General features: G+C 35.3%; 1 protein-coding gene across 3 annotated transcripts in view; it reads right to left on the bottom strand.

Moving 5' to 3' along the window:
- The window catches only part of LOC107741974 (nuclear receptor ROR-alpha-like), a 36,446-nt gene extending 14,855 nt beyond the window's left edge, over positions 1-21,591 (bottom strand). For 2 of the 3 annotated variants that reach the window (XM_016554800.1, XM_016554802.1), the window contains exons 1-2: positions 21,106-21,591; positions 11,307-11,327 (exon numbers count right to left, since the gene is read on the bottom strand). In XM_016554800.1, the coding sequence (XP_016410286.1) occupies positions 11,307-11,327; positions 21,106-21,166 (82 nt within the window). In that variant the 5' untranslated portion in view covers positions 21,167-21,591. The remainder of the gene's footprint in view (positions 1-11,306; positions 11,328-21,105) is intronic. The other variant, XM_016554801.1, reaches the window with a different exon arrangement.
- Positions 21,592-21,872: the final 281 nt, after the last annotated feature.

The following is a 21,872-nucleotide window of genomic DNA, read 5'->3' as shown; positions in this document are numbered from 1 at the left end:
AAACCATACACTAATTCTCGGCCTTTGACTCCGTTTTCAATTTCATAAAACACTTTTTGCAAACCACAACACACAATTCTTTATGTAAAAAGAAAGGTGTTTGCAAATGTTTGCTTTTGAGATGTGTTTGTGATATTTTGAATGCAGTGCTTCATTTTGCAAGGGATGCAAGGCATTTTGCATTTTGTGTGTGCAATTCTTGGATTTGTGTGTAAAGTTTAGAAAAAAAAAAAGAGGCAAAGTTTTAAAAATGTGTGTAAGCAGTTGAAAAAAAAACCTGTAAAAAATTGTAATAACTAGATTGAAAAGTTTAAAAGAAAAATTTATGCTGGCTTGTCTTAAAGTCTTGTTTAAAATCGTAAATGGTTTGGTCAGTTAGATGTTCTAGATGTTTGCTAAAGTGTTGCTAGTTGGTTGCTAGGATATTCTGGGTGGTTGCTAGGCTCTTGCTATGCAGTTGCTGGGGTGTTGCTAGAGTAAATGGTTGATAGAGTTTGTTCTGGGTGATTACAGACATTCCCACCTCTGTTAATAACAGAAAACCAAACATTGTTTTCAAAACTGATCCAGTTTCAGTGCTTTGATGTTATTGTATTTCTTTCTAATGTCAGGAAATTCCACCCCTCATAGACCCCATGCCACCCCTTTGCCACCCTAAAAATTATATTCTAGATCCGCCCCTGAATATCTGTAAATTAAAAGAACTTTATAAATAAATAAATTAAATAAATTATAAATTAAAAAGGATAGTTAGATCTCTTAAAAGGATAGTTCACCCAAAAATGAAAGTTCTGGCATTTATTCACCCTCCAGTTGTTCCAAACTTGTATGAGTTTGTTTCTTCTGTTGAACACAAAAGAAGATATTTTGAAGAATGATGGAAACCAAACAATTGTTGGTCCCCAGCGACTTCCATAGTATGGAAAAAAAGAAAAAATACTATGGAAGTCAATGGCTACCGTCAACTGTTTGATTCTTCAAAATATCTTCTTTTGTGTTCAACAGAAGAAACAAACTCATGCAGGTTTGGAAGTGGAAAGTGAGTAAATGATAGCAAAATTTTCATTTTTGGGTGAACTATACCTTTAAGGTGGTCTTTCTGAATAAATGAATGATGAAACATACAAATAAATAAATTAATAGAGATGCACCGATCGATCGGCCAGGGATCGGAATTGGCCGATTTTCCTCATGATCGGCCCGGATTGGTGATCGGCCGATCAGTCTCACTTCTTTCCGATTCCGAGCCGATCCGTTTTGTTATTTTTTTATTTGTTCTTATTTTATTACTGACTTTTTACTTGTTTTTGTTTTATGAAAATAAAACTTTTTCTATGAAGAAAAGTTGATTTTTGTTTGTATATGCTGTCAATTATAGTTCTTAGAAAGAAAATCGGAATCGACAAAAATCGGTATCGGCAGATCACACAAACAAAAAATCGGAAATCGGAATCGGCCAAGAAAATAGCAATTTTCATCTCTATAAATTAAATAATTAATTCAGATTTTGACTTTTTCATATATTTGAATAATACCTGAATAATGCTGGTAAACTTGGCTGGTGAGCAAAAAATCAAATACAATTAAAATAGATGTTAAATTATTATTTAAAATCAATAAAAGATTAAAATAAAATAAATCTTTCAGTGTTGCAACACTGTTCGTACTTTACCCTGCATTACTAATTCACACCAGTACCTCGGCTGGTGTCCTTCAAAATAACACATGTGAAATGCTGCTTAACCCAGGGATAAAAATGGGCTTGACCTGCTGTTAAAGAAGACATTTACTAATTGAGTATAGTGTGAACAGTCCACAACAATATTGGATTATGCTGAAATGATCATATATAAATTCATAAAAAGGTGATCTGAGTTAAAGTGGAATCTGAATGTGTCTTGTCAGCCTGACCTTTTCATGTCAGAAATTAAAGCTTCTTTTGATGAGTTTTCCCACCTGGTCCATCAAAGCCCTTACAGTGGGTGAATCAAAGAAGGGCATTTTTCTCACAAAAGCAACAAAATCAAATAACACTTCACAAGAAAACAGGGAGATTCACCGTGACTGGCTTAGACTGGGGGAATATTGAGTGTGAGGAGGTGGACGCGAAGGTGTCAACCTCAGTCTTTTTAAGTGGTTTACTGGCTTCTCTTTCACTCTGACTTTCCCTCTTTCATGCGTTATCTCGCTCTTTCTTTCCCTCTCTCTGTCTCGCTCACAAAGGATGCGACTGCCAGTAATATGCTCTTTCATCTGTGTTTTTACTGCCAGGAATGTCCATCCCCCTCTTCACCCCGCCCCTCTCTTTCTCATCCTCTCCTCTCCCAATCCCACCATCTCCCAAAGGAAGTTTGGTGGAAATATTAATCTGATACAGCACTAATTAAAAAGAAAAAAAAAAAACTACATCACAAGAAATCAAAACATCTCATATTTCTTGTCTGAAATTGAATGCAACATTTGTCATGCAATATCATGCACACGCATAACGTGTTATTATAAGTGTAAAGCCTGGCGTATGTAATGATAGTCAGGCCCAAACTGAGAAAAATATATAAATAAATGAATGAATGAATTAAAATTAAATAAATTGGTGCAGTTGCTGATATTATATGGTGAAAAAAGTAAGATTTCTTTCAAGTGGCTTGTAAATCAAAGGAATCTTTATAACTGTATAGCAGACTACTTGCATAAAATGCATGTAAATATCAGTTGTCACTCTATAATATATCATATAAGATGATATTGAAATGCTCAGTTTTATGATAAAAAATGTGTAGCTTTTATTGTGGGGGCAAAAACATTTAATGCAATACAATACAATACAACGATCATTGAGATATGTGTAAATAAATGTTTCTCAAAAGCCAGACATTTCTGTTTATAATGTATGATATCCTATTTGACACATTTCAACACGATTTTTCTTAAAGATTATGTATGGATAATCAAAGCTGCTTCAGAAAAAAAAAGTGTCACAAGCTGAACATGGACATTTGTTTGATTATACTAAAAGGCCTTTGACTTGTTAAAAAAGTATGAACTATCAACCAGACAGCAGACGGCACATATACTAGATTGTGTATAACAGGTATTTTCAGCAAAGTTTTGATCGCATTGATAATTTAGAGGAGGAATTATTGCATACAATAATTCGAGTGTGCATGTTTCTGTGTCAGTGTGTTTATGTCACTGTGTCAAGGTGTGTCTTTATTTAGGGCACAAAAGGAAACTCAGTGTGTGTCTCATGTCAGAGTGTGTGTGTGTGTCTGGAGAGAAGGTGTGAATGTGGGTTGACGTCCTATCTACTGCATGTGACATTTGCGGATGCGATTTGAAAACTGCCATGTTTGTTTGTGGGCGCTCAATTCTGCAGCCATGTTTTTGAGTTAATCAATAACTTAAATGCCATATGATTAATAACTCTGGAGCCAGGTAAATGACAGCCTCACAATGCTGTTTGGCCGATGGCACCAAAGAAATGTGCATACATAGTTCTTTTCACTACTGATTAACCTGAGATGAAAGGCAATATTTGATTTACAATATTCCAACAGTCCATTACAGTCATTTATGAACCTTAAAAACCTGTAAAATGTCTAACATAAGACGTATGATCAGTGTTATTGATCACTGAGATACTATACTATAGAGATACTATAGTTTTATTAAAGTTTATATATTTATATTTTCTTAATGAAACACATACATTTTTATTTCAGTTTTCATACATTTTTAGTTTTCATTTTAGTTATTTTAGTAATCAACTTAAAATCAACTTAAACTATATATATATATATATATATATGTATGTGTGTGTGTGTGTGTGTGTGTGTGTATATTTCATGTTAAAATGTATTTTATTTTTAAGTGAAGTTATTTTTTAGTTAACTATAATTACTCTGCTTATGATTTTGCCAAAAATGTTATTTCATTAGACCATGCAGCTACTTTTGAATAGTCATTTATGGAAATTAGCGAAAAAACAAAATTTCCTGTAACTGCGCACTGAAACGAGAGCCAATAACAATAAACCTTTATCTCCTGCCTCATTTTCAGCATTTTTTCCCCCCTTTCTTTCTCTTGTGCACTCTAAGAAAAGTCAGTAAAATGGGGCACAATGTACTGTGTTAATTTGAAGGAATTTTCCATATTGATTTTTCACAGGTGTTTTACCCGTATTTTGAATTATGCATTGCATTGTGTTATGTTTTCGGGTTAAAGGAAATGTCCGTATTGTCCTGGCAGAAAATTACTCGTACCTTTTTTGTGTGTTTTTTTTTTTTTCTTTTTCTTTTTCTTAGAGTGTACTATCTAACAGGCACACTCACATGCTACTCAACACTTTTAACATCTCCATGAGGGATTCCTTCACTAAGGTGGCCTCTCTCATACACAAGGCCTATAATCTAAAAAACAATCTCTTCCTGGGTGCCTTGCTTGTTTTTTCTGTCTGCTTGTGTTTAAATTACACGGATACCAACATGTTCACTTGCACACACAAACTCCAAATGAAGAGAAATATCTGCATAGAGACAAAAAGCTTCTCATTCTCATTATATCTCTCTGAAACCACATGCGGATAAAGAGAACATTTCTCTTCTTTTCTTCTCTGCTATCTGTTCACCTAAACCACATGCTGATACTGACCAAAAAAGCCTTCTTGTTTCTCATCTCCTCTGCTCAAATTGATGAAAAATATACCAGAAAAATAAAAATAAAAAAGACAAGAATAGCCGTAAATTCTGTGAATTTGAAATCAGAATTATTACAGAGGTCTGCAGAAAAATCGGACTCTCAAACTAATGAGTTTGAATATTAGGCCTCTAAAAATACCGACATTTTTTATTTTTTTTACATTAGATTAAAAACACTTATATCTGCTAATGTGAATTAAAATTAGAATGACCACAAATGACAAATTATTAGCAGTCATTAATCCCAGAGGTACTTACCACAGCTGAAGATCAACATAAGGCACTCACGTATCCATACAAATATTGCTGCAAAATTAAGCCAAATATTTGCAACGGAGAAACACTGAATTGAACAAATTTCAAAGCAGCATTATTTGAACTAAAACTGAACAAAGTAAAGTTACTTGTTGAATTGTACTTAAATTTTGCACTATAACTGTGAGAGACTTCTATATGTATATCTCTCCGATCATACAGGTTTCCAGAAATGAAAATACTATCTCTCCTATATATATTGCTGCTTGACTGTAAGTAAGATGTAAGCTGAGATATGTCATAAATGATTATCTCTGATGTACCACTGATAGAGAAAAAATACATAAAACTATACCGCAGCATCAGTATTTAGGTCTGAAAATGCCACTGCAAATGGTGCAGGTCCTCCTACTTTTTAAGATTTTTATTTATTTATATTTTTTTTTTTACTTTTAAAACCTTTTTGTAGTGTGTGAGGATATACAGAATACTTGAAAAATAGTATTAGGCTCTCTAATAAAAGCAAAATAAATAAATAAAAAGTTCCATGTACATAATATCTCAAATAAGAAAAAAAATCACCTACACAAACATACATATTTTTTACTTTTTGTTGATATTTTTTTGTTAAAAATATTATCAGTTTCTCTTTATTACTGAGTTTTTCTTCCTCCATTTTAACATGCAGGTTTTGGAAGTATATATATATATATATATATATATATACATACGCACACACTTCTGTTCACACACAAAATTAAGACAGTGAAACCAAGCATAAAAAAGGAGTTGCAAATGTACAGTACATAGAAAATAAAAGTTCTGTTTATACTGTATGATATTAAGATATGTTATTTGATATGTTATAACATATGCATGTTATTTGACTGTTTTAGCTAAATGCAATACCTGTTCTCAGGACAACAAAGGTCTAATAAAATGTTTAATGTGGAGAAAGAAAGCAGGAAACGTACACAGAATCTCCAAAAGCTCATCTTAAAGATGATAAAGAAGTCTGTGGATTTAAGTCCCCATATGTGTCTAGCGGTTCTGTCTGTTCTTCTCTTGAAACAGCATTCTGCACTGTAAACTAGTGAAAACCTCAAGGTTCCACTAACGGAAATCCTCGAGTTGAACACAAGAGTGCTGTGACAGGACAAAAAAAAAAAAAAAAAAAGAGTCACCAAGAGAAAGAATGAAAGAGAGAAAAAGAGAGAACCTGGAAACATCAAGAGCTTATAGCTTTCAAAGAAAAACAATATACAGATACTCATGAGACAAACAGAGCAATTCTGCAAAATCCTTATTTGATACAGCACATTTGTTTAACATCTAATTGAATAACATATCTAAAGCTAAGACTTGCTAATAGAGTGCTAGAACACTATTGTTTCACTATAACAGCTCAATGTTTAAAATAAAAAATTACATGCTTTAATTATACTGATTGTGAAACTCATTTAAAAAAAATAAAAAAGAACAATTTGAATGTGTATTAACATATAATTAATGTAAGCTATTCTGAAATAAATATGTATTTTTCTAAAATAAAATATTGATTAGTAATTAAAGGATTACCTCTATAAAAATAATTCACAAAGCAGCACACCCACAGAAACATCTTTTGTCACAGGAAAGTGCCAAAAGATAAGATGAAATAAGCCGAGTTTGATAAGACATTTGTGCTTAGCATGCGGTTTCAGACACACACACACACACACACACACACACACGCACACACACACACACTCAAACATATATACACATTTATATATTCTTTTCATTGTCTAAATTAATAATACATATTATCTTAGGTCTTGAAGGCACTTGAATTATTTTTTAAATCAGGCTGAATGGAAAAGCTTTGTAAATTCAGGGGGAAAGAATATATTTTGGATTTTCAAGGCTTTAGTCACTGAATGTAAAAGTCATGATTTCGGAGTCTTTGAAGATTTTAAGACATTTAAGAACAAGAGTGAAAAAGGAGTGAAACCCCCAAACAAAAAAAGCGGTAAATTTATACATATATCAGTGTGCTGAGCACATTTATGAGTTTCAACTTTCCTTTCATAACATTCAGTTTCATAAGCGTTTGGTCTATATGAAAACAGATCAGGTCAGATTTTTTTTTTTTGTAATGTTTTTACATTTTATTAAACATATAATTAAAAAGGTCCGTTCTTAAACTTTGATCTTTTTGATTGCACTGTTTTACTTGGTAACAATGGAGAAAAACAAGCCAAAATGTAGGTGATGGAAAAACAGCATTCAAACAAAAGCTCTGCACGCACACCTGTGCACATACACACATATGTGTGTGTCGACACACAGACTCACACACAGGGACCGAACGGGTGACCACAGCGCAGAACATTCGTGCAGCTGGCGAAGCGTTCATTGGCAGTAGTGTGTGTGTGTGCAGTTAGAATCTAGTGCAACGTTGCAAAATGCCTCACTCTGCATGTTTTCTTAATGTGCGTATAAAACCAAAAAGTGTATTCAATAAAATCCACCAATTTTCTTTCCAGTTGCGTTCATCGGATGAAGATCTAAACAGCTATCCCGGAAGGTCTTTCTGCTCGTACCTTCCTCTCTGCCTCAGTCTGACTGACTAAAGCAGTGCTTCTCTCTGTCTAATACGGAATAAAAACAGGACCTTTTAGGCTTATTATGCAGCAGAACAACAATAAACTGTCCTCATAAGGTTCAGATATCTTCTGATTCTGTTTCTAAATATCTTAAATAATTTTAATAACATTTTAATAAGCGTATCATCAAACCTTATTCTTTAAAGAAACCTTTTAACATTAGCTTTTAATAAAATATGAATAAAGTAAAACAAATGAATAAAAAATACAACTAAGGACTGTCTTTACAAGTCTTTAAACATTTCATTGTATTGAAAGGACATTTTTGGTACACAAAAATTTGGCATAACTATAGCAAAACATATGCGTTAGCAGTCTGGACATGAATGCTGTTCATAATTTTTATTTTCCATATTTTAAAAAATAGTAAAGTTATTAAAATATAAAGTAACATATTGAGGTGTGGAAATTATGCAGTGACTAAAATATTAAATAAAATCAAAGCTATCTTTTATTTTAGTTTCTTCAAAGAAACTCGCCTACTTTACAACTTTGCACACACTGTTCATTCTCTCAACCAACTTCATTAGGTGCATCCTGGGATGGTTTTCCAACAGTATATAGTATTGTAGACAATTTATAGCATTTATCTAGCATTTAAGCTTTTTTAAGATCATGAGAAACAAATTAATTTGCGTGAGTACATACACAATAGAAAATGTATTTTTTAAATGAAAATTAATGCAAGAGGTAAGACACTCTCAGTAGTGGTTGGAATCTGTAATTCTTTTATGGTGTCTTAAGTACTTTTTTTAATTGCACACACACACACACACACACACACACACAAACACACACACACAAAAAAAGCTTTCAGTAGAGTGCCGGACTACAGCGAGAGCTTCAGTGCAAACCTGCATCAGATAATGCAAAGTGATAAGATACAGCACAGCTGAGTTCAGCAAGTCCTGCTTGAATTGTAGCAATTTTGATGAGTAGATATTTAACCACATACATGATGTGGGCTGCTACGGAAAATTCCATTTTAGGGGATTGTACAGAAATGCCTGTTTGAGAGTCATTTCTGAACGATGTCCAAAACCACAAGCCTCATGAACGAACGTCATCTGATACTTTCGGGGTCCTCAGTTTTGTCTGTGTGGGTTTCAGGATAAAGTAAACAAAAATAGAGGGAGAGTTAAAGATCGTTTTTATCGTTTTAGCAGTTACTTCACGTTTATTCCGTTTAGGCCACACACAATGACTCAGAACTGAGGATGTTGTATTCAGTGAGTTTCTGAAAGCGAGACCTTATCTTGCAGTGTTCGTTTTATAAATTAGATCATCTGCACGTTTAAACCCTTTATCTGTAGGCTCCTCATCATATCTATAGGTTCATTCTCTCAACCAACTTCATTAGGTGCATCCTGGGATGGTTTTCCAACAGTATATAGTATTGTAGACAATTTATATCTATCTAGCATTTAAGCTTTTTTAAGATCATGAGAAACAAATTAATTTGCGTGAGTACATACACAATAGAAAATGTATTTTTTAAATGAAAATTAATGCAAGAGGTAAGACACTCTCAGTAGTGGTTGGAATCTGTAATTCTTTTATGGTGTCTTAAGTACTTTTTTTAATTGCACACACACACACACACACACACACACACAAACACACACACACAAAAAAAGCTTTCAGTAGAGTGCCGGACTACAGCGAGAGCTTCAGTGCAAACCTGCATCAGATAATGCAAAGTGATAAGATACAGCACAGCTGAGTTCAGCAAGTCCTGCTTGAATTGTAGCAATTTTGATGAGTAGATATTTAACCACATACATGATGTGGGCTGCTACGGAAAATTCCATTTTAGGGGATTGTACAGAAATGCCTGTTTGAGAGTCATTGCTGAACGATGTCCAAAACCACAAGCCTCATGAACGAACGTCATCTGATACTTTCGGGGTCCTCAGTTTTGTCTGTGTGGGTTTCAGGATAAAGTAAACAAAAATAGAGGGAGAGTTAAAGATCGTCTTTATCGTTTTAGCAGTTACTTCACGTTTATTCCGTTTAGGCCACACACAATGACTCAGAACTGAGGATGTTGGATGTTCGTTTTATAAATTAGATCATTTGCACGTTTAAACCCTTTATCTGTAGGCTCCTCATCATATCTATAGTTGTGGTACTAATCATAACAGCCACAAAGCACAAGATAAACTAATAATCAACTGATCTGGCCATTAAACAATACTGTGGCTTCTTCTGCTACGTTCTCAACTAACTGTTTACCTATCTAGATTAACTATCACTGTCCCAATTTATTGTGAGTTTATGGATCTATATAAAGTTTATATTTATACAAAAAATCTAAATAATTATCTCCCTTATTTTTTGTTAAAAAGCACTGTAAAAGAACTGATAAATTCATAATTAATTTAGGATAATTTCGCTTAATTGAGCAGACTGCACGAGTTACGAACATGATGTTTTTCATATGTTTGAACATCTTACATGTATCTTAGCATAGAAAAGTCCTGTTATTCCAAATCGTTTATACGACTTTGTTCAGATTCAAAGAAAGTACCAAGTTAAATCTAGATCTAGTTAAAAAAATTTACAAATGCAATAAAAAATATTGGTATCGGTACTCGGTACCGGCAAGTACCAAAAATAAAAGTGAGAAATGTTGAAGGTGTCTGAATAAATTTTGGCTTGACTGTATCTATTTGATAAATTAAGTTAACCAACTAACATTATACATACTCTTTTGGTTTCTGTACCCAATATTTAAAAAATTTACAAATGCAATAAAAAATATTGGTATCGGTACTCGGTATCGGCAAGTACCAAAAATAAAAGTATCGGTATCGGGCGAGTACTGGAAAAAGTGGTATCGGTGCATCCCTAATTTTTATAAAGTGAATTTGACTGATAAACAATTTATATGACTTTGTCAAATTGAAATGCAAAAACAAAAAAATTAAAGGACAGAGGGAAGGAAAGAAAGAGCAAAAGAAAAAAAGATGAGAAATACTTAAACAATGCACGCTTGTAATCAAACACAAAGGCGGGAAGAGTTTTAAACAGCATCTTTTCACCAAAATACTCTCAGATCTTATCTTCATTCAGATGCACACACCCATAGCTGTGCGCACCTGTGCGTGCGTGTCTACGGTAGCTTTGCTCACATTTAAACATACAGCTTTTGTGGCTGAAGTAAAAATATATGTGGATACAGGTGCATTGTGTGTGTTCTTTACAGGTGTAATAATGCACCGCTATAACCACAATGGAGGGGTTCTCTGATATGCAAAAAACAACATGCATAGGGGGTTAAACAAGCCACCTCTCAAAGCATGCAAACACACACGTTTCACCAAAATACTCTCAGATCTTATCTTCATTCAGATGCACACACCCATAGCTGTGCGCACCTGTGCGTGCGTGTCTACGGTAGCTTTGCTCACATTTAAACATACAGCTTTTGTGGCTGAAGTAAAAATATATGTGGATACAGGTGCATTGTGTGTGTTCTTTACAGGTGTAATAATGCACCGCTATAACCACAATGGAGGGGTTCTCTGATATGCAAAAAACAACATGCATGGGGGTTAAACAAGCCACCTCTCAAAGCATGCAAACACACACGCACACACTGAAACTGCTACTGTGCTTTACTATACAACATACTTGCACAGCTACACAGAGAGAACAGACAGTGCATAACTGATGAATGGTTGAGATTCTCAGTTGTACTTACTTAGATGGAATTTCTTATTCACTGGATTGGGACACAAAACAATAGTTAGTTGGGCAATTAATATGTTTAATGTAACTATACATGTTCTAAATATGTTAAATATAAAATCCAACATAACTGTAATATAGCATGAAAATACTAGTTGTAAACGCGTCAAATGTCTCTCCCTCTGTTGATTTTGGCCTGGTGTTGATTTTGGCATGTCACTACATCAGTCACTACATTGAAAAACTGAAATCACAATACAATGTCAAAATTTTGAAAAATCTAAATCATCTGTTCGATTTTTTTTTAAAGTACATTTTATTATTTTAAATTATTAAAATAATTCAATTTCATTTTAATTACCAAAAACAATAATAATAATTTGTTGCATTTATATAGCGCTTTTCTAGACACTCAACGCGCTTTACAATGTGAGGGGGGATCTCCTCATCCACCACCAGCGTGCAGCATCCACCTGTCATTTTCACCTGAATATTACACCTGAAAATGTAATATTCAGCTTTATACTTGTTGCATTTATTAAGCTTTCAGCCCTGTTCATCCATAAATCATAATCATCAAACAAATATTTTTCCTTATACAAGTTTATCAATAACTACAAACCAAACTTTGGTGCCAAACTAGCTAGACTCTACAGTGACAGTTTAAATTATAGTAAATTAGCAACCTGTTACTCGTTCTGATTTTGTTTATTGCATTTTATGTTATTTTTTTGTTAGTTTATTAGTATAGATTACATTTTTAATTTAGTGTTTATTTAATGTTCATTGCTAAAAAATAACAAATCACACAAATTCAGTTTTTTTAGGTATTTAGTCTCAAATTTGTTGACAGGATAGCAAAAAACAAACAAACAAAAAAAACAGGTGATGTTTTTAGTTTAATTTTTAGTTTGACCATTGAGTTTAAAGGGATAGTCCACACAAAAATAAAAATGCTGTCTTCATTTACTCACCCTCAGGTTGTTCCAAACCTGTATGAGTTTCTTTCTTCCATGGAACATAAAAAATATTTTTGGATTTGGCTGGTAACCAAACTGTTGATGGTCCCCATAGTATGGAAAAAAAATACTATAGAAGTCAGTGGGGACCAGCAACTGTTTGGTTACCCACATTCTTCAAAACTTCTTCAGTCTTATTTTGTGTTCAGCAAAAGAAAGAAACTATCTCTTTAATGATTAACATTTTGAAGCACATCTTTGTTGAAGAAAACCCAATATTTTTAAAGAGTACCAGGTCTTAGTTAGGACCCTATTAATGGAAAGTGTCAGTGTTATTCACACACCTACACATACCAAACAACTAAAATTATAAAATGTATGCGTGTACACACACTAGCACATGTACACAAACAACACACGCATGCCTTTATTAGCATGAAAGCACAAACACACATTATCACTCACATGAAAAGCCCCCTCAACCCCATCCCAGCCCACACACGAGCACAAACAGCAATCTCCGTTGTCTGACGTTTGACCACACTTTGAGAAAGTTCAGATTTGATGCTTTGTTGGCCGTTTCCGATGGGTATTTTTAGCAGTGTGTCTGTCTGAAGACATAGGGCAGGTACGATAACCATCACTGGGAAGAAGACTTGGCCTCTCTCTCTCTTACTTTCTCTGTCTGTCTCTCACTCCGGCTGTCTCTCTCACTCTTTCTCTCCCTCTTTGAAGGGCTTTGTGGCTTTTTGAAAAAGTCACTTTTGCTTATGTAGCGGAACACACACAAATAGGTGCGTGGCGACTTGCAGACGTACTCGGAAACAAAGACTCTCAAAGCAGGTATTTCACAACTCCATCTCACGGTTTGCCTAATAGCAAAAAAAGAAGAAGAAAAAAAATGACCAGTGTATGAGTTTTCAGTCAGTGGGATGCTCAATTCTGTGGATTTTCTCAAATTCTACAAAAAAATAAATAAATAATGCATTTTTGAGTGTGTGTATGTTTATAGGTGTAAAAGAGCAGTGACATTCATCTTTTGATCGCAGATTAAAGGATTCTCTGAGGTACCTGAATGATTGATATAAGGCACCATGGTAACAGATCTAAATGCAGTTGGATAACACAGCCAAGCCCTGATTACACTAAGTATCGCTTCATTCTGGCCACCTAGCACAGTTACTTGACCATGCAGCTATTACAAGACCAGAGAGAAAGAAAGAGAGAGATTTTAAATGCTTGACTTAACGATCAAACTTATTCAGAACTCATTATGTGTTTAGCATGATCGTTAAAATAGCAATTTAAAATGTACATACAAATACAAAACCACATATCTACAAATGAGCAAATTAAGTCATTAAAACAAGAAAGTAATAGTCTAGACACACTGAAAAACACAGATAGAGCAAACTGACATGTGGGCCTCTGTTATCATTGTCTGACATAAACTTATCTTCAATCTTGCTTGCAGTGAACAACACTTGTCAGGTGACAGCTACAATATCTATAGTAAGTCATCTGCTCTCCTACACATTTAATAGGGCTACAAAAAGGAATCATACTGAATTTAACAGATATCAGGAATAGGAGAGAACTGTGCATGAACATACAGCAAATGCAACACTAGAGCATCTTAAACCCCCCAAAAATGTTGTAGATTTCCCTGGCTTGTGTTGTCACAATACCAAAATTTCAGTAGTCCAATACCAGTAAAAATTCACAGTTCACTGTACCAGTTTTGGTACCATAGCAAAAACTATTTAAACTCTATTTGAAAATAAAAATTTAATATATTAAGTAAATAATACATTAAACCAACATAACTTCATAACATACCAACATAACTATTTTTCATAAGTAAACACTGGTCTTAAAATCTGCATTTATACTCCAAGCTTTAATGCACAGATCTATTTTGACATATCAGAATTTTTGTCCCGTTCATTGCTATGATGATCACTGTGTCAACCACTTCATTGGTAGTAATGAAAAGATTTGTGATCATGCAGTACTTAGTCGATTAACTCGCGCTGAAAAAAAAAATATCCGCTTTGATAGGTATGGAGTGGATTCTTACTAACTTAACTTGGTCTTAAAATCTGCATTTATACTCCAAGCTTTAATGCACAGATCTATTTTGACATATCAGAATTTTTGTCCCGTTCATTGCTATGATGATCACTGTGTCAACCACTTCATTGGTAGTAATGAAAAGATTTGTGATCGTGCAGTACTTAGTCGATTAACTCGCGCTGGAAAAAAAAATATCCGCTTTGATAGGTATGGAGTGGATTCTTACTAACTTAACTAACTTAAACACATCTGATGGGAAAAAAAAGTAATACAGTAAATAATCAATCACTCTTGGTGACAAAATGAATGTGTATGTCCATGCATTTGCATAGATGTTTACTTCTACTTTCACATGAAGCACAAGTTGTGGGAATCTCCTCAACCACCTAGATGATGCAATGGACCCATAATGCCCCAGAAAAGGCAGAGTGTCCCCATTACTATTAGTACCCACGCAGACCGCAGGGCCCCTGCTGACTTCTCTAATGCCTCTTCCTCTGCAACCTGTATCTACGATGCATCTAAGCATCCTATGGCATGAATCAGTATACTATGAAACAAATTTAGGCACTAGCAAGGACCTTGATCATCGTTGTTTGTCACCACAGCTGATCATCATTAATTTTGTTTATCGTGCATCTTACTTAGCTGTAATAAAAAGTACAGCAATGCTGAAATTTGAGCTCATCCATAGTCCGATCACTAAACAGACTGAAAAAAAACATGAAAATATTTCAGAAAAAGAAGTAGAGTGAGGAGCACTCACTGGTGCATTCTGGGAAGTTCTATGAGGAGCGACATTTTAGTGAACAGGAATTTTGACAATGGGGTAGCCCTAGAAATGGCCAACTCCCTGGGCAGTGAAATAAGAGGTCAACTCTCCAAGTACTAACCAGGCTTAACCCTGCTTAGCTTCAGTGGGTAACCAGTCAAGAGCTGCAGGGTGTTAAGCTACTGGAAACATGACCTGTGAGGTGGCAGTTGTCCTCTGTTTTTCTATTACAAGAAGTCTCTGAGGACCCCTGCCGCTATACAAGAGAATCAACAATTCAACAACATCCCATAAAAACTAAAAACTGACCCATCCTGAGAGACTAAATGAATGTACATAAATAACTGTAAAGATACAACACAGAGCATCAAAGTTATTTCAGTTTTCAGTTGACAGCCATTGACATTATCATGAGTCTCAAGATTTGCCTCATCTATGTAGATTCATAAACCGCTATAAGGTAACACATGCCATATTGTCGTTGAGTGTTTCATTACTTTGTGGTTTCCTTTTGTCTCGCACCCATCTCTTCTTCTGTTCAGTCTTTAAAGTTCTTTCTCACTCCCACCTGTATAAAATCTCCCCGTGTTTAGTCAAATGTCACACTCTACCTGCATAATCACCATATTCACATATTAGCTTGGGAAGAAACTGCGAAAGAGTGTTGCAATGTCTGTGAATCTGAGAGGTTTGTGTGTGTGAAAACAGGTAATCTGTGTAGTGGGGTAGTGGAGGTAAGCTTTTGGATCTCAAATTAGCCAATCGGCTTCTGGAAATAGATCAGGAATCCAAAGACACTCGATAACACTAATCTTTACTTTAATCCAGATTATGTCCATTCTTACTACACATAGAATTATTTACAGTATTTCTGGCAAGGTGATGTGAGGGTAGGTTAGAGAGAATGAGAGAGATAGAGAGAAAAATCAAGAGCGAGAGAAAAAAAACTGAGAAAACACTGAATGAGAAATGAGTCTTAGGGTTAGTAACACAGAGCAATCTAAGTGGTAAACATCAGAAGAGAAGAGATTGAACGAGATTTCTGCATTCAGGAGCAGAAAATTGTGGATATGATATAAAAAACTAAAGGACTCCAGGTGGTTAAACCCTCAGTAATAACGTTCACAAACACGGTCTAATTCTGCTCATGAAAGCGGAGTTCTTTGCTTTCTCATAAGACGCGGCAGTTATTAAAACATTAAGAAAATGTCAGGGGACCAGTAAAGTAATTATTTGATGACTCTACTGTGTAAAGAGGATAGATTCATGAAGGCAAAGAGATGCAGAATGCATCTGGTGATGTGCAGTTATCAGTAGGGTCCACAATATTAAATACATAAGGTTTTGAATAGAACCAAGGATTTTACAACCTGATGCTGTAGAACATTTATAAGCTCCATAAAGAACTATTTATTCTTTAGTTCTTCAGAAAAACACGTACAGTCGAGCACTAAATCAATGAGTTCAACACAGGTTAAGCTTTATTTAAGCTTAGGTAGGCTCGGTTTGTAGAAACAAACAATCATCTCATGTACAGTACAGTAATGCATTTACAATGGACATCTATGGAACAGAAATGTGCTTAACGGGATAATTCACCCAAAAATTAAAATTCTGTCATCATTATTTACCCTCATAATGTTCTGAACATGTGACTTTATTTCTTCTGTGGAAGAAAGTTTGGAAGAATGCTGGTAACCATACAGTTTTGGTTCCCGTTGACTTCCACTGTACAGTATATGGACAAAAAAACCCACTGAGACATTTCTCAAAATATCTTCTTTGATGTTCCACAAAAGGAAGAAAGTGATACAGGTTTAGAATGACATTATGGTGAGTAAATGATGACAGAATGTTCCTTTTTGTGAGAACTATCCCTTATTTGAAGTTATTGATGCTACACACTTTGTAGCTTCTTCAGACCACCATATTGACTCTACGTATCATCCATTAACAGGAGAAAAGTTAAACCCTCCTGGGTCCTTTAAAGGAATGTCAGTGATATGCTGTTATTTACCAAAGATAATAATTTCAACAGTAACTTACAAACAAAAATGTTATTTGGGGGTAAAATTGTCTAGAATTTAGCACTGAGGGTTCTGTTCTAGATGAATGAACCCCTGGTTATGCATTAAAGATATAATTCCTCTGGGTGGATTTTCCCTTTTGCATATTTTAGAGCTTTAAATTGCTAGAGTTAAAATTGGATATAACTTAGCACAGGAAAGGTGGATAAGCGTTTCTGTCACAATTAGCTCATGTTAAAGGGGTCATATGATGCTATTTTAAAGATCATTATTTTGTGTATTTGGTGTAACAGAATATGTTGACATGCTTTAATGTTCAAAAAACACATTATTTTTCAAATACTGTACATTATTGTAGGTCCTCTATGCCCCGCCTCTCTCAAACGCTTCGTTTTCTACAAAGCCCCCTCCTTTGACAAGCGCAGTCTGCTCTGATTGGCCAGCTGACCCAGTGCATTGTGATTGGCCGAACACCACAAGCACGCGTTTGAAATGTAACGCCCCTTACCATAATCGCTTCAGCTTTCAAAGTAAATATCAAGACAGTTAATAATGTCGTTAGTTTTACCATCAGTTCAAGCCCGAAAGGGCAACAGAGTCGCGTGACAGACACAGTGATGATGCAGTACACAAGCCGCGGTTAAGACAGCTGACGTGCTATGATTTCTGACAGGCAGTTCACTCTCCTGTGATGTGACCCTGTTCCCCTCACACACACACACACACACACACACACACACACACACACACACAGGACGCGTTACTCTGCGCTGCGCAAAACTTCGCATTTGAACAGTCAATAGCAAATGCTTTAACTAATAACAAAACATACTTACAGTCGCTGATTCAGAAGCGCCAGATTATCATAGCAAAGTCAGAATTTACCCTTTTTTTTTTTTTTTTGAAATAGCCTTAGGGCTGTCGATATAACCACAATATCGCAATACCGCCGCAGAGGAATGCAAGAACCGCAGCAACCGCGATTTTTCCGTGTAATTCGAACATCTGGGTTGTGCTGTTCTATTGTAAATAAATCTTAACCAAAGATTCCTAATTGCATCTACTTTCGGAAGGCCAAATAAAGTGCTTTTGCTTTCGCACTGAAACACACACCGTCTCCCTGACATGGCTTTATCAACACTACTGCTGTTCCTGAAACCACGCCTTCTTTCTTTGCGTGCACGTTTGGGCGGCATTATGCTAATATTTCCACATTTTGACGTAGATATGTGGGGGCGTGTTAGAACGAGGCGTTTTAGGTAGGCGTGGCTGACTCTTAACTTTTATAAAGAATATCTCTTTGGATTTGAGACTTTAGTCTTTGCAACTTTACAGATCTTCTTTATGCACCAAGAGCTTGTAACACTCCAAAGAGAAAGGAAAACTTGAAATCGCATCATATGACCCCTTTAACATATAATGTAACTATAATTTTGAAACAATGTTTATTAATGTAATTCCAAAGTCTTGTCCCATATATTTCCATTGTAAGGGCATTATATGGGTTTTCTTCACTGAAGAAAGACTTAAAACTATTGTCTTAATCCACAGACACATCTGATAGACCTTAACTCGAAACCCGGAACATTCCTTTAAAGAACTTAAAGTCTTAACCTATTCTCTGAAGAAGCTGCAATACATCTCCAAAGAGCAATTTAACCAATTTAAGAACAAAAAATGCACAAAAAAATGGTTCTTGATCAGAAGCTTGAAAGTAACCTTGTTGTTAAAAGTGTAAAGGTCTTTGACTGAAAATATAAAGACGCTGATAAGCACTAGCTTGTGCACAGGTGAACAGAGGGATGAGATGTTGACTCAGAATGGGAAAGTTAGACTTACATGATGTACACAAGAGGTATGAGGTGCAAGTACACAGGTGCAAGTGGGAGCTCATCAAAGAACAGAAGCAGACAGAACAGAACAGAAAATGAATGTGGAGGAGTTCAAAACAGAGGGAAAGTGTGTTTAGATGATTCAGTGAAAAGAGCAGAAAGGGTGTGTCAGATAGGGGAAGTGTGAGAACAGGGATAAATATGTTTGATAGAGGGCTGCATGAAGAGAGAGTGACACTGATAAGAAAAGAGGCATGTAACAAGAGGGCAGGAGGGTATGACACATGGTTTGTATATTCTTAAGATATGGATTATGCGTTTCTGATTGTTCTTTAAACAATGTATAACAAGTCCTATATTTACTGTTTGTGCAGCATTAAAAGTTGAACACTGTTGAAATACAACTTTGAGCAAACAAATCTTGCATAATATAATATATTAAAGTGCAACAACCTTTCATACCATTTAGGCTGAAAATGATGTTTAAAAAACTGATATTGTGCCAAACTGATTATTTGATCTTGATTTAAATCATTTTAATTAAATCAAATGAAATAATATACTTCCCACATAACATTTTGCCTAAACATGTATTGCATGAAAGGGATTAATGGTTAACACACACGTCTGCGTTAACTTCTTTACACAGGAAAAAGGTCACTGAACAAACTGATCTCATTGAAAGAATGTCGTAAGAGTGAAATAGCCAAAAGTTCAACTTCAGATAACCCAATACACCAGTTTCGATTTAAAGCAATACTCTTTCGGTTGAATAAGGCCCTAAAGAGACCTATTGGGTTGCAAGATCCTAATAAGACACCCTTGAGGGAATTTCATTTCAGAAACTAAAGTATAGTCTTATCTCTGTGCTACTTGGTCAATGGGTATCGCTTTCCTTTCTTTTTTTTTCTCTTTTATTTTCCTGACTTTTTGTTTCTTCCCTCTGCTTTCTGAGAAACAAGTGAATCTCTACGTTTCTGGCACACAATTAATAATGTCCATTTATATTATGGACATTATTTTAATATAACTTAAACATAATTACAAAAACTTGCTCACCTTTTTATACTATTCAAACTGTTTTTACACTTTCTTTTACACATTTAGAGAGGCCACATTCTTAAATTCTTCTTAAAAATAAAGATTCCAAAAGGTGATTTTGGAACCATTTTGGGTTATCAGATAATAATCTAAAGAACATTTTTGCACTATAAAGAACATTTTGTGCAATGGAAAGATTCCATCAATTTTAAAGGTTCTTAATGTAATAAGTGATGCCAATAAAGAACCTTTATTTTTAAGAATGAACATAGAATTCTTCATTCTTTACAAAGTTAATTTGTCGCACCGCAGAGTTTAACTCCCAAACTTGGAAAAACTTGACTTGTCACAAAAAGTGACAACAGCACCGAGAAATATAATTTTACACTCAACACTGAGGATGGCTGAAATGACACTGCACGTTCAACAGGAATAGATAAGACAGCACAACACACTCTTACGAATGCAGGCTGGATCAGAGGTAGAAGTGACAGAAGTCACAGAGTTGTGGTTTCGCTGGCTCGTGTGGCACACAGGCTTGGCACAAGCGCTGTGGGTTAGTGTAGGACTGCTGGCGCACAGACAGGCACTTCTATGGCATAAAGGGTGTATTTTTAGAGTGCCACTGGTCTTATATCTATGACTGAATGTGTGTGCGAGATTGTTCCACGTTTCACAAGTGTGTGAAATTCTCTCTCTCTCTCTCTCTCTCACACACACACACACACACACACACTCAGGTTTGTTTTTGTGAAAAGTGGGGACATCCCATAGGCGTAATGGTTTTTATACTGTACAAACTGTATGTGCTATTGCCCTACACCAACCCTACACCTAAACCTACCCCTCACAGGAAACTTTGTGCTATTTCAGATTTTAAATACACTCCATTCTGTGTGATTTATATGCGTTTTGAAAAGTGGGGACATGGGGTAATATCCTGAAAAGTCACCTTCTCCTTGTAATACCTATTTCATACCCTTGTCATTATACAAATTTATGTCCTCATTTGTCACAAAAACGTGCACACACACGTATAATCTGAGATGATTTCCCACTAATACAGTATTGAGGTATGTAATGGGTTAATTAATGACACGCTTACCTCTTTTACTCTGAGTGCTGTCATGGTTCGGGTCCGGTGATGCGGGCTCATCATTTTCCATTACTTTCCTGTCAAAACTCTCTACGCCAACACACCTCCTTACCGAATCCTTTAGTTGTGATTAGTGGTTTTATTTAAACTAGCCTAAAGCAATTAAACTAAAATTAAACTCAAAATAAAGAAAACCAGAGGAAAAATGACAACTGCTGACAACCTTAACGACCGGGACGCCGCAAACGTTTTAACAAGCACATCGCCATTTTCAATTATCCCCTAGAAGTTGGCGCGACTGGTCAATAAACATACAAGGTTTATGTCAACACGTTCCTCCGCTTCGCTGTCGTTTTAATGTAACTAGCATGCGTATTTGACATTTCAAAGGTAAAGAAAAAATTCGTTGAACGGTCCCAGAGAGAGAGAGAACGAGAGAAACGGACTGGCACTTGTTGGATAAATAGAGCCGAGTGGCCTCTGGCGCGCGCAACGACTCTGTCCAGGCTCGCGCTGTCCCGAGCCAGTACGGTGTTATGTCATCAGTCATTATGTAATAGGCGCAGAGAGAGTAATGCTTTTAACGGGAGACCGAAGAGCAGTTTATGAGTCTTTTTGGCCAGTCCACTTTAATTTTATGTGTTTATTTAAATCTATAATTACATCACACTACACTACGAGACACTTTTTTTCTGCTAAAAAAATATCATGTAATTTCATATAACCTACAGTAGCTACCAAACTACAGAAACTGGATTAAATAATAATATTTTAAT

The sequence above is a fragment of the Sinocyclocheilus rhinocerous genome, unplaced genomic scaffold (assembly GCF_001515625.1).
Source record: "Sinocyclocheilus rhinocerous isolate Xijiao unplaced genomic scaffold, SAMN03320098_v1.1 scaffold2451, whole genome shotgun sequence".
Taxonomy (NCBI): Eukaryota; Metazoa; Chordata; class Actinopteri; order Cypriniformes; family Cyprinidae; genus Sinocyclocheilus; species Sinocyclocheilus rhinocerous.
Note: the sequence above shows the minus strand (reverse complement) of the source record. Positions and strands in the feature narration are given on the sequence as shown.